The sequence below is a fragment of the Helicoverpa armigera genome, chromosome 24, assembly GCF_030705265.1.
Source record: "Helicoverpa armigera isolate CAAS_96S chromosome 24, ASM3070526v1, whole genome shotgun sequence".
Classification (NCBI taxonomy): Eukaryota; Metazoa; Arthropoda; class Insecta; order Lepidoptera; family Noctuidae; genus Helicoverpa; species Helicoverpa armigera.
Genome location: NC_087143.1, coordinates 2,721,579 through 2,743,644, shown reverse-complemented (window position 1 = coordinate 2,743,644; position 22,066 = coordinate 2,721,579). Strand labels below are relative to the sequence as shown.

General features: G+C 36.8%; 1 protein-coding gene across 1 annotated transcript in view; it reads left to right on the top strand.

Moving 5' to 3' along the window:
* Window positions 1-22,066, top strand: part of LOC110380641 (myosin-9) — a 50,984-nt gene that overhangs the window by 17,611 nt on the left and 11,307 nt on the right. Inside the window, exons 2-10 of the mRNA XM_064041318.1 lie at window positions 9,714-9,863; window positions 10,063-10,159; window positions 10,246-10,301; window positions 11,276-11,539; window positions 12,892-13,059; window positions 13,275-13,421; window positions 14,832-15,577; window positions 15,836-16,046; window positions 17,605-17,757. Of these exons, the coding sequence (XP_063897388.1) occupies window positions 9,714-9,863; window positions 10,063-10,159; window positions 10,246-10,301; window positions 11,276-11,539; window positions 12,892-13,059; window positions 13,275-13,421; window positions 14,832-15,577; window positions 15,836-16,046; window positions 17,605-17,757 (1,992 nt within the window). The remainder of the gene's footprint in view (window positions 1-9,713; window positions 9,864-10,062; window positions 10,160-10,245; window positions 10,302-11,275; window positions 11,540-12,891; window positions 13,060-13,274; window positions 13,422-14,831; window positions 15,578-15,835; window positions 16,047-17,604; window positions 17,758-22,066) is intronic.

Genomic DNA, 22,066 nt, shown 5'->3' with positions numbered 1-22,066 from the left:
GGTTGTTTTTGGAACTGTCTGTGGAACTCATTGTAAACCTTCATACGCTTTCGATTCTGTGATTTTTCATAATATTTAGTACATCCATTTTGTTTACCCAACTACTTATGTTCGAAAGATTGTCTAATAAAATGGCTTTGGTTGTCTAACCCGTTGTATGCCGCAGATATACGCGAGACGCAATTGATGTTCTATTGTTTTATAATTAACGACATATGTTAGCCATGTTTTCCACTGCCCTTGTCTTTTATTTGTTTCATTTAGCCCAGAGTTTTATACTCAGTAATACCAACCTCACAACGGAACGAGGCTGCATAAAAAAGAGTTCCGTCCATATCTCCAAAATAACCAATAAGTTACCATACGTTTTGACCTCCTGAAGAAACAGTGAAGAAAACCGCTTTGAAAAGAAAATTTTGTCTGTCTGTTATATTGGTAGGACTGGTATATAGAAAGTCGCTACAGACCCAAATCATATCTAAGTCAGTTCAGTAGTTTATCCATGAAAGTGTTACATACAGAGTTACTTTGTGTATTAGTTAGGTACTACTATTATGTACTTCTACTTAAAGGCTTCCTTGCAATCTACTCAGCTCAACAAAGCAGGCCATTCAAAACTGTCTTACTGTGTGGCCTACTTCTAAGATAGTAAAAATCCAATATTATTAGAATTGCATCCCATTTCACTAGATCTAATATTGTGTAGGAAAGTGACCTACATGTTTGAATATCACCTCTGCTTACAACCTTGTTCGAACACATTTAGGTATTTGTTTTATGATTTTATCTCCGTTTTATCGACAAACCATTTAACTTTTGATACGCCAGCTTTTCAGCTTTTATTATCAACCATAATCCGAAAATATCTGCTACTTTATTCGCTGAAAATATCTATCGCAAAAATAGACACAACATTTTGTTGTATTAAACATGAAGCCATTTTCTTTGACGAGCCTGTTTAAGCAAAACGACAGCTAAACGTCGTACGCAGATATTACGAATAACGCTTCGTTTATTCGACGATAACCTGCAAGTAACTGAAGTCTATTATTGAGAATTATTTACGCCGCGAGTGGACACGCCCATCTTACCGCGGTTAGCTCGTAAACGTACGACAACAAACACATTATTGCTACAACCTTATAATTTATGTTCCTATTCATTCATAATAAGTAACAACTGAAACACAATTTTCTTTGGAGATAAAAATGAAAACAAAAAAATATGGAAAGCGTTGAATGGCCGCGTTGCGTAACGGAATACTATTTTCAGTGGCCCAAACCGTGAGCGGATCAATGAAACGGCGTCAACCGCGCCATCTAGCGTCGGGTAGCGGGCATCGAACTCTGCTTCGTAACCTAGTCTAGACATTCTAAAAATGTGTACGAGGAATTAATCAATGTCTCTCGGGGATCGTATATGTGTTGGTTGCTCCGGTAATGTGTTATAGATTACTGTGACGGATTAAATTTCCAATGAGTTGGAGTGATGCTCTTGCTAGTGCATGCTTGTTTAATTAATTAAATGGAATTTTAATTTCTCATGCAGATATCGAGCACGTACTGAATTTTTGAAAAATATCCTCATAAGACATGGAAAATCGTGTTCATACATTTTCAGTTACACTAAATAATTTGGCTTGAAGAACCTGCACTTTCGAAGCGCAGAATATTTAGCGAGGGTTCGTTATCAACACAATATCGACAGTCTCTAATAAATCTTCCAAATATTCTCTAAAACATTTCGTACCCGAACTAAACTTATGAAACGACAATATTTCACGAAAGTAAACCCGAGTCGTTGGAGATTTATGAGAAAGTAGCTAAACAGTTGAAGTCAGGCCCTGGTTATACTCCAGAAATAAACCGACGTTTTGCTGGCAAAATATTTCCTGAAACACCGCCATATTTCCTACTACGAGGCTCGAAGAGGCTGTTCACGTGCCACTACCCAAGATGGCGTCTATATTAAAGTGACAGCTAAGAACGTTACATTCGAAAATGCTAGTTGTAAAGCAAAGTTTCACAGGAATTTATTTATTCAAAATGCAAAGCTTTATAGTTTCGTAAATATTTAATTAAGACACAAACGTACAACTGTTTTAATTAGAAGCTGCGAAGATTAATTAAAAGTTTTAAGTGAGACGGGCAACGTGTTAAAACAATCTAACAGTTTTGTTAAGGAAATGGTGTTTGCTTCTGATTTTATATTCACGAGTGAATTACAAATAGAATGAACGAACAAAGCTGAATGCACCACAAATGCATTTACGGAGCGTCGTATACAATCTGTTACGTATTGTTATACATGCCAAGTACGGGCCTCGTAAAATCGATACCACGATCACTGGGATACTAGACGGAGTTACGAGAGAGGGGTGGGAGGCTGGCGCACCCCCCACTCCCCGGCCACGGGCGCTGGGAATAATCAGCTGTCATTTTACGTAATTTAAATTTTATCCCACTTGTTACCCATTTAGTTCTGGATAAGAAAGCGGTTCCTTCAAATGCAAATGCTTATGATTGAGCCGTTCGCTTAAGAATGCAAATGAGTTTAGTGACCTTGGTTTGGTTAAGTTTTTTCTTGTGTCGTAATGGGAAAAGCAGTTCGTTTGGCTTATAGCCAGGGTGTACTTGAAAGTGGAAGTTGTGAGCTCATTAGTGAGCTAGTTGTTCATGACATCAGACATGGCCCAGTTTGCGGCTTTGCTTAGATTTCCTCCGTATGATGTCATGAGAGCAATTGAAGGCTTCTTCGTTGTTTGACACAGTTTCTTAGTTCTTGCGAAGATGTGAAATGGAATGAAATTGAGGCAATTGCGTTTATTGTGTTAGCAGTCTAGTATTTCAGCAATCTTGTCTCGCAATAACTTTTAATTTTATTTGCTTGCTTCTAAAAATAGAGCTACAAAATTATGTAGACCGTGATAAAGTCCCTACTTATGTTAATGCAAATATGATATTTGCAGAAGAAGTATTTGCTATCGTTTATAAATGAATCCGTTTTCATTTGCAGATTAGTTAACTATTAGCTATAAAGTCACTCAGATATTAATATCTCAATTTTAACTACCCTAAAATTGTCAAAACCCACACACCCACCACAGTGCATCAATCTGTATTCCATCAGTGAAGTCTTCAGAGCGATCTCAGACCTACGTTAGGCCAACAGAACTACCCCGGAGTCCTCCCCTCCCCCCTCTTCTAACAGTGGGCGTTAACCCTCACCTCAACATGGCATGTGTAGGAATAATCACCAGTCACTTTACGTAATCTGAACGCCTGACGATCTGCCACATGCATGCAGTAAATTAGTCAGGAGTGGAAAATAAATCATATGCTAGTTTTTCTTCTGCATTTTCTTCAATTATAGTAACTATTTTCCTACGAGTAACTAATTGGTTCTTTAATTTTTCGCTGCAATTTTGTCAGTCATGGGTTTATGTGTTATGCGGATCCCCCTTTCGGGCATATAAAAGAATTGACGACTATTTAAAAACCTCCTCATAGTTTGAAAGAAAAGGATATTTCCAAAAAACGGAATGAAAAATCCGCTATTCTATAATTTTGTTTATATAAGGAAAGATATGAACATATTACCTATAAATAATCAGTTACGGTTGGTTAGGCATGGGATCGAGATCAAGGTTAGGATCGAGCGTGCGTAAAAATTGACACGCGTCATACTCCCTTCTACTCGTAAAGCTAATCGGATGAATTGACGAAAAATGAGACTCTGTGATATACGATGCTAATCTTCATGAATGAAAATACGACAACAATATAAAAGGATTTTTATTTGTTTCACTTCATATTACGTTTCATAAAACTTTCTCTAAAACTCACCCTTTACGTTATCTGATAAGCTAGGTTAATTACATAATTCTTCAACAATTTTATTTTTAGCTCTAACGGCTAACTTAAGTTAGCTAGTTAATTATACCGCTACGACGCCATGACACAATATTTTCCCAACATTTCTTTTTGCTTACATGGAACTTACCTTAGCTTATGCTTTGACGCTTTTGATTTACTACCGGCTTTGAAAGCTAAAATATGGATCGCTTATAGAGGGGTAATGTGTAAAAACTAACGACCTCCCAAAGGGATAATTTGGAAGGTATACTTTTAAAAGAAACTATCTTTTACCTTTCCGTGCCCGTATCATCATCTTTACAGTCTTCCTCAGCTTACTGTCAGCGACCAGTCCAATAAGAGCTAGTACTTTCATACATGGAGCGACAGCCTTTCTCCCTTCTATCATCCTCTCTGACCTCCACTTCCCAGTTACCAACCGAATGTTCTGATTCATCTTGATTAGAGTGCTTGTCAGAATTTCTTTTAACTACTACTATTCTGCTCAAATGGCTCGGAAGTTGGAAGATTCTCATTATGTCATAGATCACCCATCCACAGCGCTAATTATAGCTTTGATCCGTCGACCTTTTGCGGATTGCTGCATGGCATTAAAACTATTTAAATTGGGTCTTAACACAACCATGAACGTTTGATTCAAATAAATGATCGTAAGCCTTGAAAATATCGATTCGGTTGAAATTAAGGAGCAAATGGGGCGTAGGGACGTGAAAGGGTCGCACAGGTGGCGGACTGGTTGACTGTAGAAAAGCGGATAGCGGAGCAAGCGAAGCAAAACTACCTTATACTTTTTATGTTTCGATTGGAAAATGAAGAATAATAAAACCAACAACTTAAACAGTAATTCCAGCTCTTCCACTGTCCGTATTTTTATTGCCCCACTGCAGAGCACAGGCTCTCATACTGAGTATACTAGGAATGAGCGTTAATCAGTCATCGTGCTTTTAAGAGGCTGGTTGAATCATCTTGTCTAACATATATGCCAAACTTAGAAGCAAACCGATATTTTGTGTACGTGCATTTTATGGTCTTAGATTATGACAATTTTCGACTTCCATAAGGACATTACCAAATTCTCATTCAGTACCTACAGCTGCAAAAACGCGTTTTCCCAGCACTGTATTTCACCCCAACCGAATGTTGTCGACTCATGTTCCGCATTCCCTTACATTGTTATTAGTTGGTCTATGTGGATTGTGGATGTTTCCTACACAAATATTTTTGCTGAACCACCACTACACACATGCTTTTGATTTATTAAAACGTTCAGCGTTTTGTTTATCTGCTACCATGTATTTTGTTGCCAATCTTTTTAAGGCTCCGCATTTTGTACACTTGTCCAGGTACGATCGTTAAAGAAACTGGTCTAATAATGTTCTTTTCTAATTATTTTGTTCTTTTTATCTTAAATATATATTACCTTTCTCCTTACTAATGTCATTTCATTTACCAAGATTTGTTAATTATAAATGGTTCCCATTCTCCAAGAAATTTCTTGGACTTTAACAGATTTTAACTTCAATTTTACCTCTCTAATAGTATTAAAACTATTTCACAAATAAAGGTTGGCTTTTCTATTCAATACCTCCTTCGCTTTTATTATATACCTAATGTGATTACTTCTTACATAACAACCCAAGGATCCCTCTGAAAGCCCCATTGTCCTTATTAATACGAAGTTCCTCAAGGATGAAATAAATCAGTATTATGATAAAGGTCTTAAACATAATATGAGTTTATTATGAACGTACGATTCTTCGTCTTCAATTTCGCACAGAATTAGTTCACATGACATCATGACCGTAATATAATAATTAATGTAGGCGGTCAGGAGATATACTTGAAGACTATTATAATTTAGAAGCTGTAGATATTGAGGATTCACGTAAAGAGTAATTATTATTGTCCAATAAAGAAAATTTAATCAAAATTTATTTTTACATTTGGATTTAGAGTCTCGTTCACAATAGTCTCTATAAGGCAAACGTCTAACGATTTTCGATTGCATCTTTATAAAACCATTCATCTGTGACAATTTTTGTTCTCAAATGTAAATTGATTTTATTCTCAAAATAGAAATCAAGAAATATCTATACTTAGACTCTCTTACTATCGTACTTTATATCTAGAATATTACTTCATCATAGATTTGCCAGATGATTGCTATTTTCATTTAAAACAATACCTGCCTTCCCTTAGTAATTGATATCAAATCTAAAATCAGGATTCTCCAATTAGTAATTAATAATGTTGTTTTCTGTTATGAAGGATGCTTCCTCCGATAAATCTTTTAATATCATTTCAGTAGGCGTCGTGTTTACTGCTTTAGAAGTATTTTCTACTATTGCGTTGATGTTATCTTATTTATTTGATATTATAAATAGATTTGTTTATTGGTGCACTTAAAATCTATTTTGTAGATGTAACGTTATTAATTTTCTGTTTGTGTTATATTAAGAAGATTTTATCGGTGGGTGGTCTTTTCCGTGATATCTGTTTAGTTTTTTTATAGTTTTAAGTACTTTACATCGGAAGTAAATGGAGTTTTTAACCCCATGAGCTCTATGCATAGATTTAATTAAACTTATCTTGGCAATCTATTACAGTTTTCAAATACATCTATCTTTCTCATCTCATATTGACACTCCAAAACCATTTTCAGACAAAACTTAAGACGTCAACTCCACTCAAAAGCTAAGACCACTTAGCAATTCTAAGTGTTCTACTCCAAGCTTAGGTCACATTGAATAACGAAATAACAGCTGAACAATAATCTGATATATGAGTTACTACTGCTATCATTTATTATGCAGATTGTGTAGCCACGGCGTGGGTGAGTTACATAGCCGGTTCAACTAAGGGTCACTTAGGGCTAAGTCAGTATTAATTTATGAACGCTGGTACTTTGTTGGTTGTTGCTCCTTTTATTTGATGTGTGATTAGGTTGTAAATAAGGGTGGGGTGCATTTTCTATGGCTTCGTAACGGTGTTATTGACGTCATCTTTGCTGTATGAAATGCCAGTGCTGTTAATCGCTTTTTGGATTTTAGTATCGGAACATTTACAAGCATCTAGAGGATCAATGCAATTGATATTAAGATTGATCCAACAGATCATACCTATCAAACGATGAGAGATATAATTTGAGATGATAAAAGAGTAGCAAGTTTGGTAGCTATACTGATATTCAAACTCTTACCATAAAACACGTTCCAGATACAAAGCTATCCCATAAAATCTAACAAGCCCACCTTCCTCGTAAAAATCAAATAGACAGCCGATCGTTGCGGTTGAAAAATCCCGTAACCTACGCATCCGAAATCGGAGATCGCAACGATAAATATTACATACATTGCGCAGTCAGATACAGAAACTAATAAAACTGTACTGTTCAGGACGTAAACGGAATACAAAATGGTTGAAAGTTACATGGGTTCGTCGGGTTCCCACGGCCATATCATTTACGACTGCTGAAAGATATGTTAGGTTCTAAAATGGTTGTTACTTCACAAGGTTGAGGTTAAAGCAAATAACTAGACAGCAGTTTATTGACGGGAAATTGATAGATACATTGTAAAAGACCATCGTTTTTATTTTAATGAATCGGTTTTCAGAAAACTTATTGTACATTAAAATAGTTATAACTTGGGCTGCTTTCTGTACTGGTGTTTTGCATGATTACTATGGGTCTAAATACTGCATTCCACATATAATTACCTCTACAATCACTACTCCTTTCATAATTCATAAACACTTGGCCGGCTTCTAAACATCTCTGTCAGCGGTTTATCTATTCATTTCCCTTAAAAATTTAATTGTGAGAGAGTTTAAAGCACCTGAGACAGATGAAGTACTTTCGCACTTGCAAACACGTACCGTTCTAACACCATTGACACCATTGAATAAGAGAAAAGTAGTGACGAAATAAAAGAAAATCGCGCTCATTTAGTTTCCGAGGGCTCTCAAATTAGTGCCTCCGCTAAATGTAGTTACAGAGTATAAGCAAAGATCACATAATTATAACTGCAATTCATATGGTTTCATAATTATTCATGATGGTTTCAAAATAGAACTGACGTTATTATTCTCTACTTGAAGTTTCGCTTCGTGCACATTAGGAATGTCTGAAATCTAAGTTTGAGCTCGAAATGATATTTTGAAATACGTTTTGAATCCAGACATATAAAGTGCTAGATTTATGGCTGCAATATTCCTTGTAATATGCCACTTGTAGCCGTTCTTATATATCATATATTTTGCTAAAGAGATGATGATGTAGAGTTAAAAGCAATAGATTATGGTGATACTTTGGTAGAACAAGATTCGGTTTCTAAGAGTTCTATTTCGGAAATCGTAACAGTAGCTGATGTTTTGGTTAATCATGATATCGTTAAGAAAGGAACATTGATTTCAGCAATAGGCAGTAATGAAGGGAATAACAATACAAATAATTATAAAAATATAGTGAAAGAAAACCAGGTATTCGTTAAAAATAACTAAGTAGTTGATGGTGATGTAAATACACTGCAGAAGAACATTAAAGAATTCGTACTAACTATAAACACAAAAGTTTATTTCACAAATAAAGAAGCTTTCAATGTACTGAAATGTTTGAATTTAAGATATTTATATTTGGAAAGCAAAGTTCTGATGCCCGTCTTTTCGTTCAAGTAATGACACCGTAAGTGGGTTGCGTAACTTGTAATTCTGAAATATTTCTTCAACGTCCAAAGATAGATGGATGGAAAAAGAAGCGAGGAAAAGATAAGGTCAAATTTCAGGAGAATTTTGTGAGGCACTTAGGTCTACATCTTAAATTGTTACTTCGAGTTGGTATGGGTTTTAAGCTTTGTGATATTCTTATGGTTATCAATGAGTCTTGGGTTTCGTAGTTAAATGTGTTTCAGATAAAACTTACTTCATTCTCTTCAACTCTTTTTATTCAGGTCAGTTGGTTGGTCTTACAATTCACAGCCCACCGAAAGTCCCAAATCCTCGCCTTATTTGGTTTTGACATAAGAACGATTAATTTTTACATTGAATAATTAACCAAAAACCAAATAAATGCGATAACCCCGATTGCGTGTGTTCACTCCATAATAAAACTATTACTTACAGACGAATAAATCAAACCAAAATATTTGGTGGCATAAAGAATTTTAATTTCTCAAACGTATTTGTTACATGTGAGCAATATACCTACTGATATATAGTTAATGTGAAATAAACGACTTCTGAACATAACACGACCAACTAATATTGAACGGCTATTTATATTGTTGGGAAGTTTCTTGGCTTTCAATGTAGGTTGAGACTACAAACTTTTTACTTAGATCCTGGTTAGTTTTGGACTATGATGAATTTATTTCGCCATCAGTTTTGCCGACGTCAATTGTCTAAGTTTTACTCTGCTTCCAAATACTAATGTGCAATTCAGGTAATTTGGTTTTGAACCTAACACAGTCTCTAGAATATTGTAATTCACTCTGTTCTTATCCTCAGTAGAGTTCCTTCTACATAAGAACACTACTGCGAAAAACAGTTTTCTGCAAAAATCAACACGTTCCCGTGTTTCTACTTCAGTAAATATATTATGGAGTAAGAAGAAACATACGTGATTTCCTAGAAACGTTAGAAGCCACACAAAGAAAACACGTGTTCGTTTTAAATATTTGTGTTACATACATTATAACGTAACATAATACCTATATCGCTTGTTGTCAAAAACAAAATGGTTTTTTGACTAAGACTACTTAGGCTACTTAATAAAAAGAACTAGTAGTGGCAATCTAGTAATCTAAAGTAGTTACCGCTACTAAAAGTGTAATTTGTCCACAGAAACAAGCTATGCTGGTACGACAACTAGAAGAAGAACTAAGATTGCGCATGAGACAACCCGCTCCTGAATTACAACAACAGCTGGAAGCCTTATTCTCCGAGAACGAACACCTGCAAAGAGAGATAGCCATATTGAGAGATACAATAAAGGTAACACAAACCATATACTAGCACTACATACAATAATTGGACATGTAATGCTCCGAGATTCAGAAATACAAAATTTACTTTGTGGTCATACGAGACTGGCTTACGTAACTTTCTAAACTAACGTGGACTGAGAAAGACAGTGATGCTACTACGAACAATCTTATTTAATATTTAACAAACCAATTTCATTTGCAAACAGGAACTAGAATTGAGGATTGAAACACAGAAACAAACGCTCCAAGCCAGAGATGAGAGCATCAAAAAATTACTCGAAATGCTCCAAAACAAAGGGATGGGTACGTAAATTAGTTAATCTAAATACTTTTGTATTTAACGTCTGCTGTGGCTGCTTAGCAGAAGTAAATCTTCCAATAACTTTCAGGTAAAGAAGAAGAACGCCAAATGTTCCAACAGATGCAAGCTATGGCCCAAAAACAGGTAACTGTCGTAACATTATACAGTGTGTCTTGTACGCATGTCATGGGTAGCAAAATTTCTAATGTGCATCTAGTATTTTGAATGGTTTATTGGAAATTTTGTTACGCCCTGTAGTTATTTCCTGCACTGTGTAGCTTAGCTGTATTTTGTGCACGTCACTCTGCTTCCTTATGTATTTATGTATTAGTGTTGTGAACCACATGGGCGTTTTATTTTGTGATACCTTTATCATCGTCACTGTTTCTGTTAGAGTTGCTCTTGATAGTTTCATTTCATTCATTTCTTGACTCTTGAGCCGAATGTGACTGTCGCGACGCCTTTTTATGTACTAACTGATCAATCACACTCGTTGGCTTCATAAAAATCTTTCTCGAATCTCGCTTCTCACTCCCACGGTCTTTCAATACCTTTCTGTGACACTGTCAGAGCTTGAGTCCCGAGCACCAATTTACCTTTTTCTTATTCCCTTTTCCTGCCACCTACACGTCGACGATACAAAAACAAATATTTACTTAACTTTTTTAAATTTGATCCAAGACGTATTATGACTAATTCGGCCTACAACACAAAAATGAAAAACATAAAAAAATATATCGACACGAACACAAACTTAATCACGACATTGCATGTTTAGCAGCTCATTATGTCCCCGTCACATGAACCTTAGAGAAGACCGTCTCGTATAAATTTTATTGGACATTCAGTTTGAGCAATCATTGTTTTTAGAAGCAAAAATTTAATTTGTACCGCCTTCACCTGGGGCTGCGTCGCGTCGATGGCGATTAGTTTGTCGTGTGCCGCGACCGTGGCGGTTAGTCGCAGTAGCAGTATCGTGTCGCGTCCGACCGGCACGCAGCCCCAGCAGGCGCGACGAGACGCTCGCCGGTCGTAGGTAGGTTGTATGTTGAGCGGAGCCGCCGTCGGTGCGCGGCGGCGGGCGGCGGCGGCGGCTGACCGACTCGCGTGACTGGCAGGAGCTCAAGGCGACGGCGGACACGCTGCGGGCGCTGCAGGTGCAGCTGGAGCGCGCGCTGGCCGCGGCCGGCCTGCCGGGCGGCAGCGCGGGCGCCACGCTCACGGCGGTGCTCGAGACCAAGGAAGCGCGCATCGCCACGCTCGAGCGGCAGGTCGCCTTGCTCGAAGGCGAGCTGGCCGCGCTCGTGTCGCCGCCGCCGCCCTCGCTCGCGCCCTCGCACGCCTCGCTTTACGATAAGGCCGACCCTCCCTTCAAGAGACAAGTAAGTTTTCTGCTGAACGACGTGCGCGTGATGAAGGACGGGCGCCTCAGCGCGCCGCCGCCGCCGGCGCGGCCGCCGCGGCCCGCGCTGCGCTCGAGCCACGCGCATCCCCGCGCCTCGCCCTACTATAGTGCCACCACTCTGTGACTCCGTCGCCGACGACCGACGAGTACCGTGTCAATTTCTCGCTTTAAGTCCGAACTTAGCCGAAATCGTCGCCGACTGTGTTGACTCGTAATATTTTTATGTAAACTTGTTCGTTGTTAAAGCTATTTTTATTAAAATAAGAGGAATTATATTCTTGAAAGATGTCGATTTAAATATTTTTGTTAAATAGGGCCTTAGACAAAGCGAATATATAAATTTAGATGTAAATTGTATGGTTAGATGAAACATGTGAGGTTGATTACGTTGACACCAAAATTGACGATTTAGAGATAGACTGTTATGAAAATAAAGACTGTCGAGGTCGAATGCATCGAACGATATATTACCCTCATGGCAAGGTTTCTGTGAACCTCCTTGATCGTTTTCTGATTTGATCATGTTGTGCTTTCGGTGTTGATCGCAAGTCATCGTCCAGTACCAGCTCCAGCTTGTCCCGCGTCACCCGTCATCAACATCAACTAGCGTAGCCCATCACGACCCGACCTCTGTCATGTAGTGGTCATGTCTCATCAGACTTCTCACGTACGGTAGATAAGTGTATCACAACGTAGACGCCCGTGCATCTAACGATGTTAACTGTCGAACTACTTTTGGTACTATTAATTAATTAACTATTTTCATTAGATATTGGATGACTGGAAAACTTTCTACCGACCCTCATCGAGGCTTCAGATTTCCATATTTATTAGTATTTAGTATAGAAAGTTTTCCAGATGTAAATATCCATTTACTATTTGATGATTCGTTACGATTTTTAAATATTTATATATGTCGATGAATACGATTTATGATTGCATGTCGAATATTTGAACGTGTGAGAATATCGAAATGTCTTCCATGGCACTGCTCTTATCTCGTGTTCAATATTATAGTGCTGGAAACATTTCGTGCCGTATAACTAACTAACCAATATTGACATAAAAAGCTTGCGTCGCTTGTCATAACCTCGGTACTAACGTCACTAAGTTAACCAGTATATTTAACGATCATTTATGGATCAGTATTATTGAGTAGATTGAAGTTTTTAACATCAGTATCATTTCCGCCATCACTATTGCCTCCGTAGATAGTTTCTTTGGTTTATCTATTTGTGGAGTCTTCCATTTCTGGTGTTCTACTAACGATATGTTTGGATTTATCTAATTCTATACCGACTTTTGGATGGATGGTGAAATGATGAGCAGCTGGACGAGTTCCGGTTGGAGATCCAGCGGCGAGATCAAGAGATCCTGGCGATGGCCGCCAAGATGAAGGCCTTGGAGGAGCAGCACCAAGACTACCAGCGCCACATCGCCGTGCTCAAAGAGTCGCTCTGCGCCAAAGAAGAACATTACAGTATGCTGCAGACCGACGTAAGTTATCACGTTCTAACAAGCCAAACATCCTGTACATTCTCACATTATCTTGCTTACTGAGATAAAAAATCACACAGAACAAATCGAGTGGCACAAACACAATGAATATACAAGTAGTGACGCACTATCGATTTACATTGAAATACAGGACCTGCCTAACTCATGACTTTTTGTTAACTTCAAAATAGACAAAGAACTACTACCATGCACAGGTGGAAGAACTGAAAGCCCGGTTGGATGAGAAGAGTAGACTAGTGGAGAAGAAGACGGCGGCTGCGTTGTCAGCGACGCACGAGCTCGCTGAGCTCAGAGACCACTCCGAAATCAAGGATCGGAAGATCAACGTGCTGCAACGAAAGGTAAATAGGACATTCAAATGTTGGAGCGTACCGTAGAACTTAAAAAAGGTATAAAAAAAGGATTCAATTGTTGAGGGCAAAGAACTGAAGCAAAATAAATATAGAATGCTACAACAAACACAAATGATGAATGATAGATCGTATCGCTGAAACTATCGCATAAATAAATTGAATCCTTTTTCTAACGTCAATTAATTTCAAATTAGTGATGAAATATTGTTGGTTTAAACGATTTTTGCTATTCTATGTTATTTTGTACTGCTAGCTATACTTTGCTTGGTTATTTTAGTTACAACAAGCTCTAGTATTTTATGCACTTAAGACTGAATCTTCATTTACTTTCCGTATGTTTTGTGTTTGTATTTATTTAAGTCTATATATTATATGTAAAACATATTTTCTTTTGAATAATGTTTTATTTTCTTTGTATTAAATGCAATCTCGTAGGTATTTGGGGAAAACTTCCACAGTTTAGTATAAACATTCACGTTAAAGTCAAATATTTCACGAAAGTTATCAATTCCCCGCACAAAAGCATAAAAATGGCATATTTCTGTGAAATCGTGAACTGATTTCAAAATATGCATTCGATAATCGCTCAGTCGACTGCACTGATCCCATCACGATATAAGAACATTAACATCAAAGGGAATAAGCTATAGCAATCGAGTGGCGGTTCACCCGATTTGTGTCCATTTCGATTCTCCAATAGTCCGGATTCGAACACTACTGAATTATTAATGTACTAGGAAGCAGCAATACTAACAATTACCTTAATTCCTATTACCAGACAGTTCCATCGAAACGTTTCGTTGGAACATTTCCTAATAACAGTTTACGAGTTACAAACAAATCGAATTGTATTCGGTTGGTTATCGATTGTAATAATTAGCACTCGATAGAAATTTGTCTTACGTCCGTGGTATAAATAAAGTTCTTGTAAGCAAAATTTAATTTCATTATCGCCAACACGAATACCTGCGTAGGTCGATACAGACTCTAATCCAATTAATTACTACTCAAATACGTGGCCCATTTAGTTGGTTAAAGCATTATAAGCTGTACCTTCCAGTATTTTGGATAATCTACCTAATTTTGATTACTCAGCGTTAAGCAACTTCATTGGTAGTTACGTTGATTGCTTGAATATTATTTGTATTATGTTTTGTAATTAGAACTATCTTATGTACTCGTTTAACAGTAATTATAATTATTGTATGCCTATCTATTTATGTTTTATTTTGTGAACGTGTGTATTATGCTAGTGTTTTTAGTTTATTTTGTTCGTGTTTTATTTTGAAGGTAAGCTTGTTTTTTTTCTTCTTAAAATACTGTATGTATTATCATATCTATTTGCACATTACATTACACACTAATCTGAAATCGTTTTACACCCCAAAATGTTTTCAGATCGAAAACTTAGAAGATCTATTAAAAGAAAAAGACAACCAGGTCGATATGGCTAGAGCTAGACTGAATGCCATGCAAGCCCACCACTGTTCTTCCGAAGGCGCGCTTTCCTCCCTAGAAGAAGTAATAGGCGATAAAGAGAAACAAATTCAACAACTCAGAGAACAAAGAGATCGAGCTGAACACGAAAAAAATGAAGAACGAGAGTTACATGAAAGAGAAATAGCTGAATACAAAATGAAACTCCATGCCCTAGAGAGTGAGGTTGAAAAACTTGGTGCTAGGCTCGAAAGAGCTCAAGCTGAGAAAGACCGCCTTGAAGCTAAGTTAGAAAGTTCACAATCAGAACTGGGCAAGTCCAAAGCAGAGTTAGACAAAGCAGCCAGTGAGGTCGGCAGGTCTGGAGCAGATTGGGAAGCAGCAAAACAACGCTTAGCTAGACTCGAACTCGAAAACGAAAGACTTAAACACGAACTAGAACGGTCTCAAACAACATTTGGCAGAAGCACTTTAACAACGTCACAAGAATTAGACAGAGTGCAAGAGAAGGCTGACAAGAGTGCTGCGGAGCTTAGACGAACTCTTGCTGAATTAAGAGTGACTCAAGCTGATGCAGAAAGAGCCAGATCGGAAGCTAGTGGACTGCAAGACAAACTAGAGAAGTCCCAAGGTGAAGTTTACCGTCTTAAGGCCAAGCTTGAAAATGCACAAACTGAACAGGACAGCCTGAAGGAAGAATATGATCGGTAAGTGATGTGACATTTAAACCAACTTCCCTTTAACATATTTTCCTATAAACAAGCAAAATAATAGGTCGTTATCGTAAGACACTCCTCAAAGTTGAAGCACGCACTCACTTATTTATCTTCATCCAATATCGAAGAGTTAGCGAAACTTTTCTCGAGATGAGTCCCAACAAACACTTAAAGCTGTGTTTATAACTCTTTAGTTAAGGAACTCCTTATACGAGATAAAAATATCTTCATGTTTTTTTTTATTAATAGGGTGCAATCATCAGTAAGTCGTCTCCATTCTGAGCGGGATAAGGCAGTGGCAGAGTTAGATAAGGCTAGAGAAGAGCTAGAACGAACTCAGGCGACTCTAGGCAAGGCCCAACTACAGCAAGACAAACTTCAGGCCGCACTCGACGCTGCACATTCGGAGATCGACAAACTTCAAGAGAAGCTCGATAAGGCTGCTGCTGAAGTTAGAAAGGTGAGTCTTTATGACAGTTTAATAGCTTTCGTGGAAAAAAAACTAATATTGTCAATTCTCATAACACTATCATATAAAGGATAGGAAACCAATAAGACATCGCAAGTTTTTGAGATGGAATTGAAGTTATCAGAACTAACTACTAACTACACTGAAATTGGAATAAACACTCCAGCTAAAAACACATTTATAGTAGCTCGAATTATTCTCGTCTACAATTATATGAAACCGCGGCTTATTTCATAAGCAGCACTTGAATTAAACACTTGTTATGGTTATGAATACTAAGTGCTGTTTTTCCGTCCACATTTTACAACAAAACTTCCCTTGGAAATAATTAAGTCATAACATTTAAAATGGTTACATTTTCAAAGTTAACAATTCCTTGCTCGACCCTATAATAGTCTGGAGGAGAATATAGGTTAACGTTTGCATATTAAGTAACAACTTTAGTACCTATCAAAGAGTTTTATGGGGGTTAAATCGTAGTAAGCCATAAAGTACTATTTGTGATCACCATATTGCTCGTATTTCATATACTGATAACTTTAACATAAAAAATGATCAACTGGATACATTAGAACACATGAATTAAACAAAAGAAGATCTAGTACAAATGAACCGTAAGAATATAAACGCAAAGATTTTACCAAAGCAGCCAAAACCCATAAACCTAGCTCTGTTAATTCCAATGCTAACAATACACAAACATTTATCACCTTGACTTATAAACTGAGAGCTGTCTAGTTTCAAAGCATCATGTTCGAGAAATTATCTGAAGTGTGGTCATAAATTTTGTTCAAAGTGCGTCGACAGCATTTATGGGTGGTTCTACATAAAGTGAGCGTGGTTGATGTAGAGTGCTAACAACTACTAGAGGTACATAACGTTGTACAGACCTAGGCTAATCGCAGACTGCTCTTAAACTTACGTGGCTTGCATTAAACTCTTCGTTAGCTGGCGTTTAATGGGTAGCTCTTTTGTGTTAATACTTGATTATATTCTTACTGTGAAGTTTAGCGTTGACTGGCTGTTGCTTTATTTAAAATGCAAGCAATTTATTTCTAATTTAGACTCTAAACAATATCAGTTATTTTAAGCCGAATATCAGTTTTTTTTTTAACAATTTTAGGCTGATCTCGATCGGCTGTTAACATTCATTACACTAGAATTATACTTCGTTGATGGTCTTAAATATGTACAAGATCCATAGCATGTAATTTACTGGCCAAGACCAGTTATATTTTCTAAAAGTTTTGTAAATGTAATATCCGTTAATGCAACATAAGTTTTGGACAATATAGTTGAATTATGATGATCTGTCAGTTAAAATTTATAATTAGTCAAATATGTGGCCACAATCATTGGATGATAAGCAACGACACCACCCAGCATAGTACATAGTTAATTAACTCTTTGTAACTTCTTCCCAAAAAGGGAGGTATTTCTTTATTCGGATATTTCTAAGTCCTCTTGAAACAGTTTTATTCTAGACATCATACCCCATCCCCAATATTCAACACCCCCATATCAATACTTACCTCTTTCATTGCCACAGTGTCAAGTGGACCGCGAGAAGCAAGCATACGACTTCGAGTCTCTGCAATCACAACTGGACAAGGCTCTGGGCATGTCAGCCAGGTTCGGCAAGGAGAGAGACACCGCGCAGATAGAGGCTGACAGATTCCACGACAAGTATGAGAAGTCACAGGTAAGATTGCTAAATTATGTATTTTGAAGGTCTATTTTGGGGTCTTGGGGAAAAATGTAGATTTTGAGTACTGAGACAAAAAATAACATTAATAAGTTTGACACTCTTTTTTTTGTTTGGTTAGGTAGTGGCCACTTTCAACGGTTACCGATAAAGTCTCCGAAAGCCTATTAGAGTAACTTATCAGAAAGACAAACTACATTTTAGCTTCACAGGTCTCGGATAACAATATTTAGCAGGAATTTTAACCAGCCTTTATCTGGCACATAGCGTTAACTACACATAACTAATTGACACTTTATAGGTAACCAGTGAAACCGTTCCTGAATTTTATATAAGAATGTTATTTCAGGGTCTTGAGGAAAAAATGTAGATTTTGAGTACTCTACAAATATAACGTTAACAAGTTTTGGAAGGACACACTTCTTGTTAAGTACATGGTTTGCAAAATTTTCCAAAATAGCTTCACGTGGGAGTAATCTTATAATAGAAGTTCTAATTTACATAGATACCCTCAAAAGTCGGCGTAAAATAAGATCTGATTAGGCCATTTTTTTCAAATTGAGATCTTATGATTACATACTGTTTCTAATAAAATCATTTACATACAACATCTACATCTATCTACAAGATCTAAACTAAATTTCAGAATCTTCACTATTTATTTAAATAATATATGTACATAATCCCATTTATGTATATAATATATGAAAGAAGTAGACGTAGCATAAAATAGAACAAAGGTACTGCTTATTTCTAATGAAATCTATTCCGGCAGACCCGTAGTAGGAGAGTTAGAATAGAGAGAAAGACAGACTGAGTAAAAGGACTACAGAGGACAAAGTAAAGATATATAAATTGTACATATTTTGCTTTATATACATATATATAAAGTAAAAGATAATATATAAATACAAAAACTATAGACAAATCCAAATATAAAAAACCACAGTTCCCCTACAAAACTTAAAAAATAAAATACCTACTATTTTCCAACCTCTGCAACCAAAGTCTGTCGATCCCAAAACGCGAGTGTACGTAAACGGAAACACCTGAATTATAAATGGAGGCAGTATAAAATTTAAACGCTAAATGTAGCCCTACTCTGGCGTGTTATAAAATGCAACTTCGAGTACATTCGACGAGCTAAATATGGGAACTGCTTAATATTTTAGAGGATCTATATCTGGAGGTTTTACTCTAAGATCCTACTATTAGCCGTGGCTGATTGATCGAAAGAGTCACCGTGGCCCTGCTACATAAAGGGCTTAAGAATAAACATGGCGGGTTTTAGACAGTAAGAATCTGACACTCCCTCACGCTGCACCGGGAGGAGTCATTTATTGATTTCTAAAAAAAATGGATGTATGCATCTTTGTTTGTATATAGGAAAAATATATGTATAGACTACTTTTTAACTATGAGGGGGAAGTTCTGTTTGACATACCCAGGTTATGTAGATTGAAATCACGAAGATTATAATCACGAATATTTCAAAGGCCAATAAAAGCTAAAGAATTCTTATAACTACCGCAATAAAACTACTCACAGATATTATCAGTAGGTATTAACATTAAATCTGAGAATCCAAAGAAATACCTATTACGAAATATTACATAATCCAAGGCCGTAGAAAAGATATCATAAACATTTTCATCCTTTCCCCCCTTATTTCCCCCTTAAATCGCTGCCAAAGAATTTTCCCATACAAATATCAACCTTTGATATTATAACAAGAATTTTGAGAATAGTTTTCATTTCGAAAGCTCTTATTAACAAAATTCAAAACGCTCGACTAATTGGAGAATTTCGGAATCTCCAAATTGGTTGTAACGAGTTTTTCATTCATTCAGAATGAATGGAATGAACGGAAATCCATAGAGCTCTAGTTTCACGGCTGACACAAACGATATGCAAATTGGCGGGAAATGTTTGCTCTACGGTCAAACAGCGTTTTATCTATGGTCTTTACGGCCTTGTTAACTGGCCAATTAGTTTTATAGTCTGTATCAATGGATGTACTTACGAAGGTATTTTCTTATTTGCGTTTTTTCAGTGGATTAACAGTAATATTAAGATGCTAATTAAATTAAAAAGTTACATTAGAGCTTTTAAAAACCGGGGTATAAAATTCTATTTTCAAAATAAAACTTTTTCTGTTCTATGCCTATATTCCAAACCTAATATGCTACATACGAATAGAAAGGTACTATTAGTAGATAAGAATACAAATACTAGTGTTTAGCGTAATAGCGTTATTCAATATTCATTCAAATTAGCACATTGCGAGCTCGCCATATCAACACGCTAGCTAAATCAAACGCTATCAACAACAGATATAATAGTGCTTTCGTACTAGCAAACAGTTCATAACAACAGGCTTACCAAACGACGACACCGAGAAACAGCGTAGTTTTTTCGCTCGGAATACTTATGTCGTGCTTAAAAAACCGACCGGAAAATCCGCTGGTTTGTAAGCTCTGAAAATCTTCACGAGTAAATAAGATTATATTTAAACAACTCGAAAACATACATTGACACAGAAAATCCCATAATAAATTACTATTCACGGTACTTCGAACTTTCTGAAACTGGTAGTCGCCACCATAATGTCCTAATATAAATCATGACTGAAGATCTGTGGCGCCCGTCTGTCTAGACTGAGATGTAAGATTAGATGTGTCCCCCCGTTTTGCTTACGACCCGAAAAAACGGAATTTGCGCATCCGGATAGGAAGTAACTTATAAGCTATAGCCGTTCTTGATAAATAGGCTAAATCAAATTAAATTAGGATAAAGGCAGGAGTATAGATATCAAAGGGGGAGGCCTATGTTCAGCAGTGGACGTCCTATGGCTAAGATAATGATGATGATGATGATGATGATGAAAGGCAGGAGTATGGTTCTTACACCCACATAAGGAGTTCCTAGTGTACTTAGGCTTGTTAAAATGTTCTCCGTAACACTGTTTTCTATCTATACGGTCTCTATGGTTGCCACGATCCCTCAACCAAACTTCAGCTTTATAACATTAGTACTACAGAAACAGATCTTAGGCGCCTGTCCGTCTAGACATTGCCTTACATAAGATGTTACGTAACAAGATGATGGCTACATTGATCCGTGATTGAAATAGACCGGAGATACGAGAGTACCTCTTCTGGTTTATTACGAGCTTGCATTGTAAATGAGGAGAATAGTAGGTCGTTAATTTTGTGTAGGTACTGAGATTTTTACGGTTTGAAAGGAATAATGGAAAATAATTATTGAAGGCCTTTTTAAGATTATACTCATTGTATACATTGATTTGTATTCATGTGGAAAAATTAAACCAAATATAAAGTACTTTAGAATGTTTCCCTTCCTTTTCCCAATATCATGAAAAGTAAATATATTTACAATGATTGTACTTATTGCTAAAAATAATCTTAATGATTTCAGACACGCGAATATTAGACATTTAAATAAAACAACTTTATCGGATCCGTAAAAGATTTTTTATTTAAATAATTTAAATGTACATGTTAGATGACCTGACAGACAAACTTAGTCTTTTAGTTCAAACCCTTATTAATAAATAGTAGGCTACCGATACTTACAAATTTTCCCAATATCTTTAGGAAAATTACCAATTTAATTCTAACGTAGTAGGTATACCTACAATTACCTGACAATGTAATAGTCACGCTATCTCGACAGACTAACTGTCGGGGTTTAATAATAAAATACCTACGTGATACACGAATACCGCGATTGGAATTATTACTAGAAATACATAGAAAACTAATCAATGTGTTTTTGGAGAAACTATGATAGAACTACAAGATAATAGCTAGGGTATTACTTGTAGAGGAACACCAGCAAGAGGCATTACCTGCGTCTTGTGAGAACTTCTTTCCTTCGGGTAAAAAGTAACAGTGTCATAAAAGTCTATATCAGAATTATTTAATCAGTTGAGTCGTTAAATCCTTGTTTCACATGGAGCAACAATCTATCTGATCTCCTCAACCAAGTTATCTGGGCAACGTGGGCTTCTGACTAGCCATAAACGTCTGCCACAGATTTTCAAATGAGAGCTGGGACCTGTTTTAAAGTGCCTTTCGAAACACGTAAGAGCTCATCACGATAAGATACCACCCATCTAAAAAACGAGTGCGCAAAGCATCGCTTAACCTTATGATCGATCAACCAGTGTGGCTGTCTCTTAGCCACGAGCTGAACGTCGTATCTATACTTTATAATATTAGCTTATTCACACAATACTACCGTGTATTCTGATTGTCTGGCATACAATATTTATGTAGCCGCG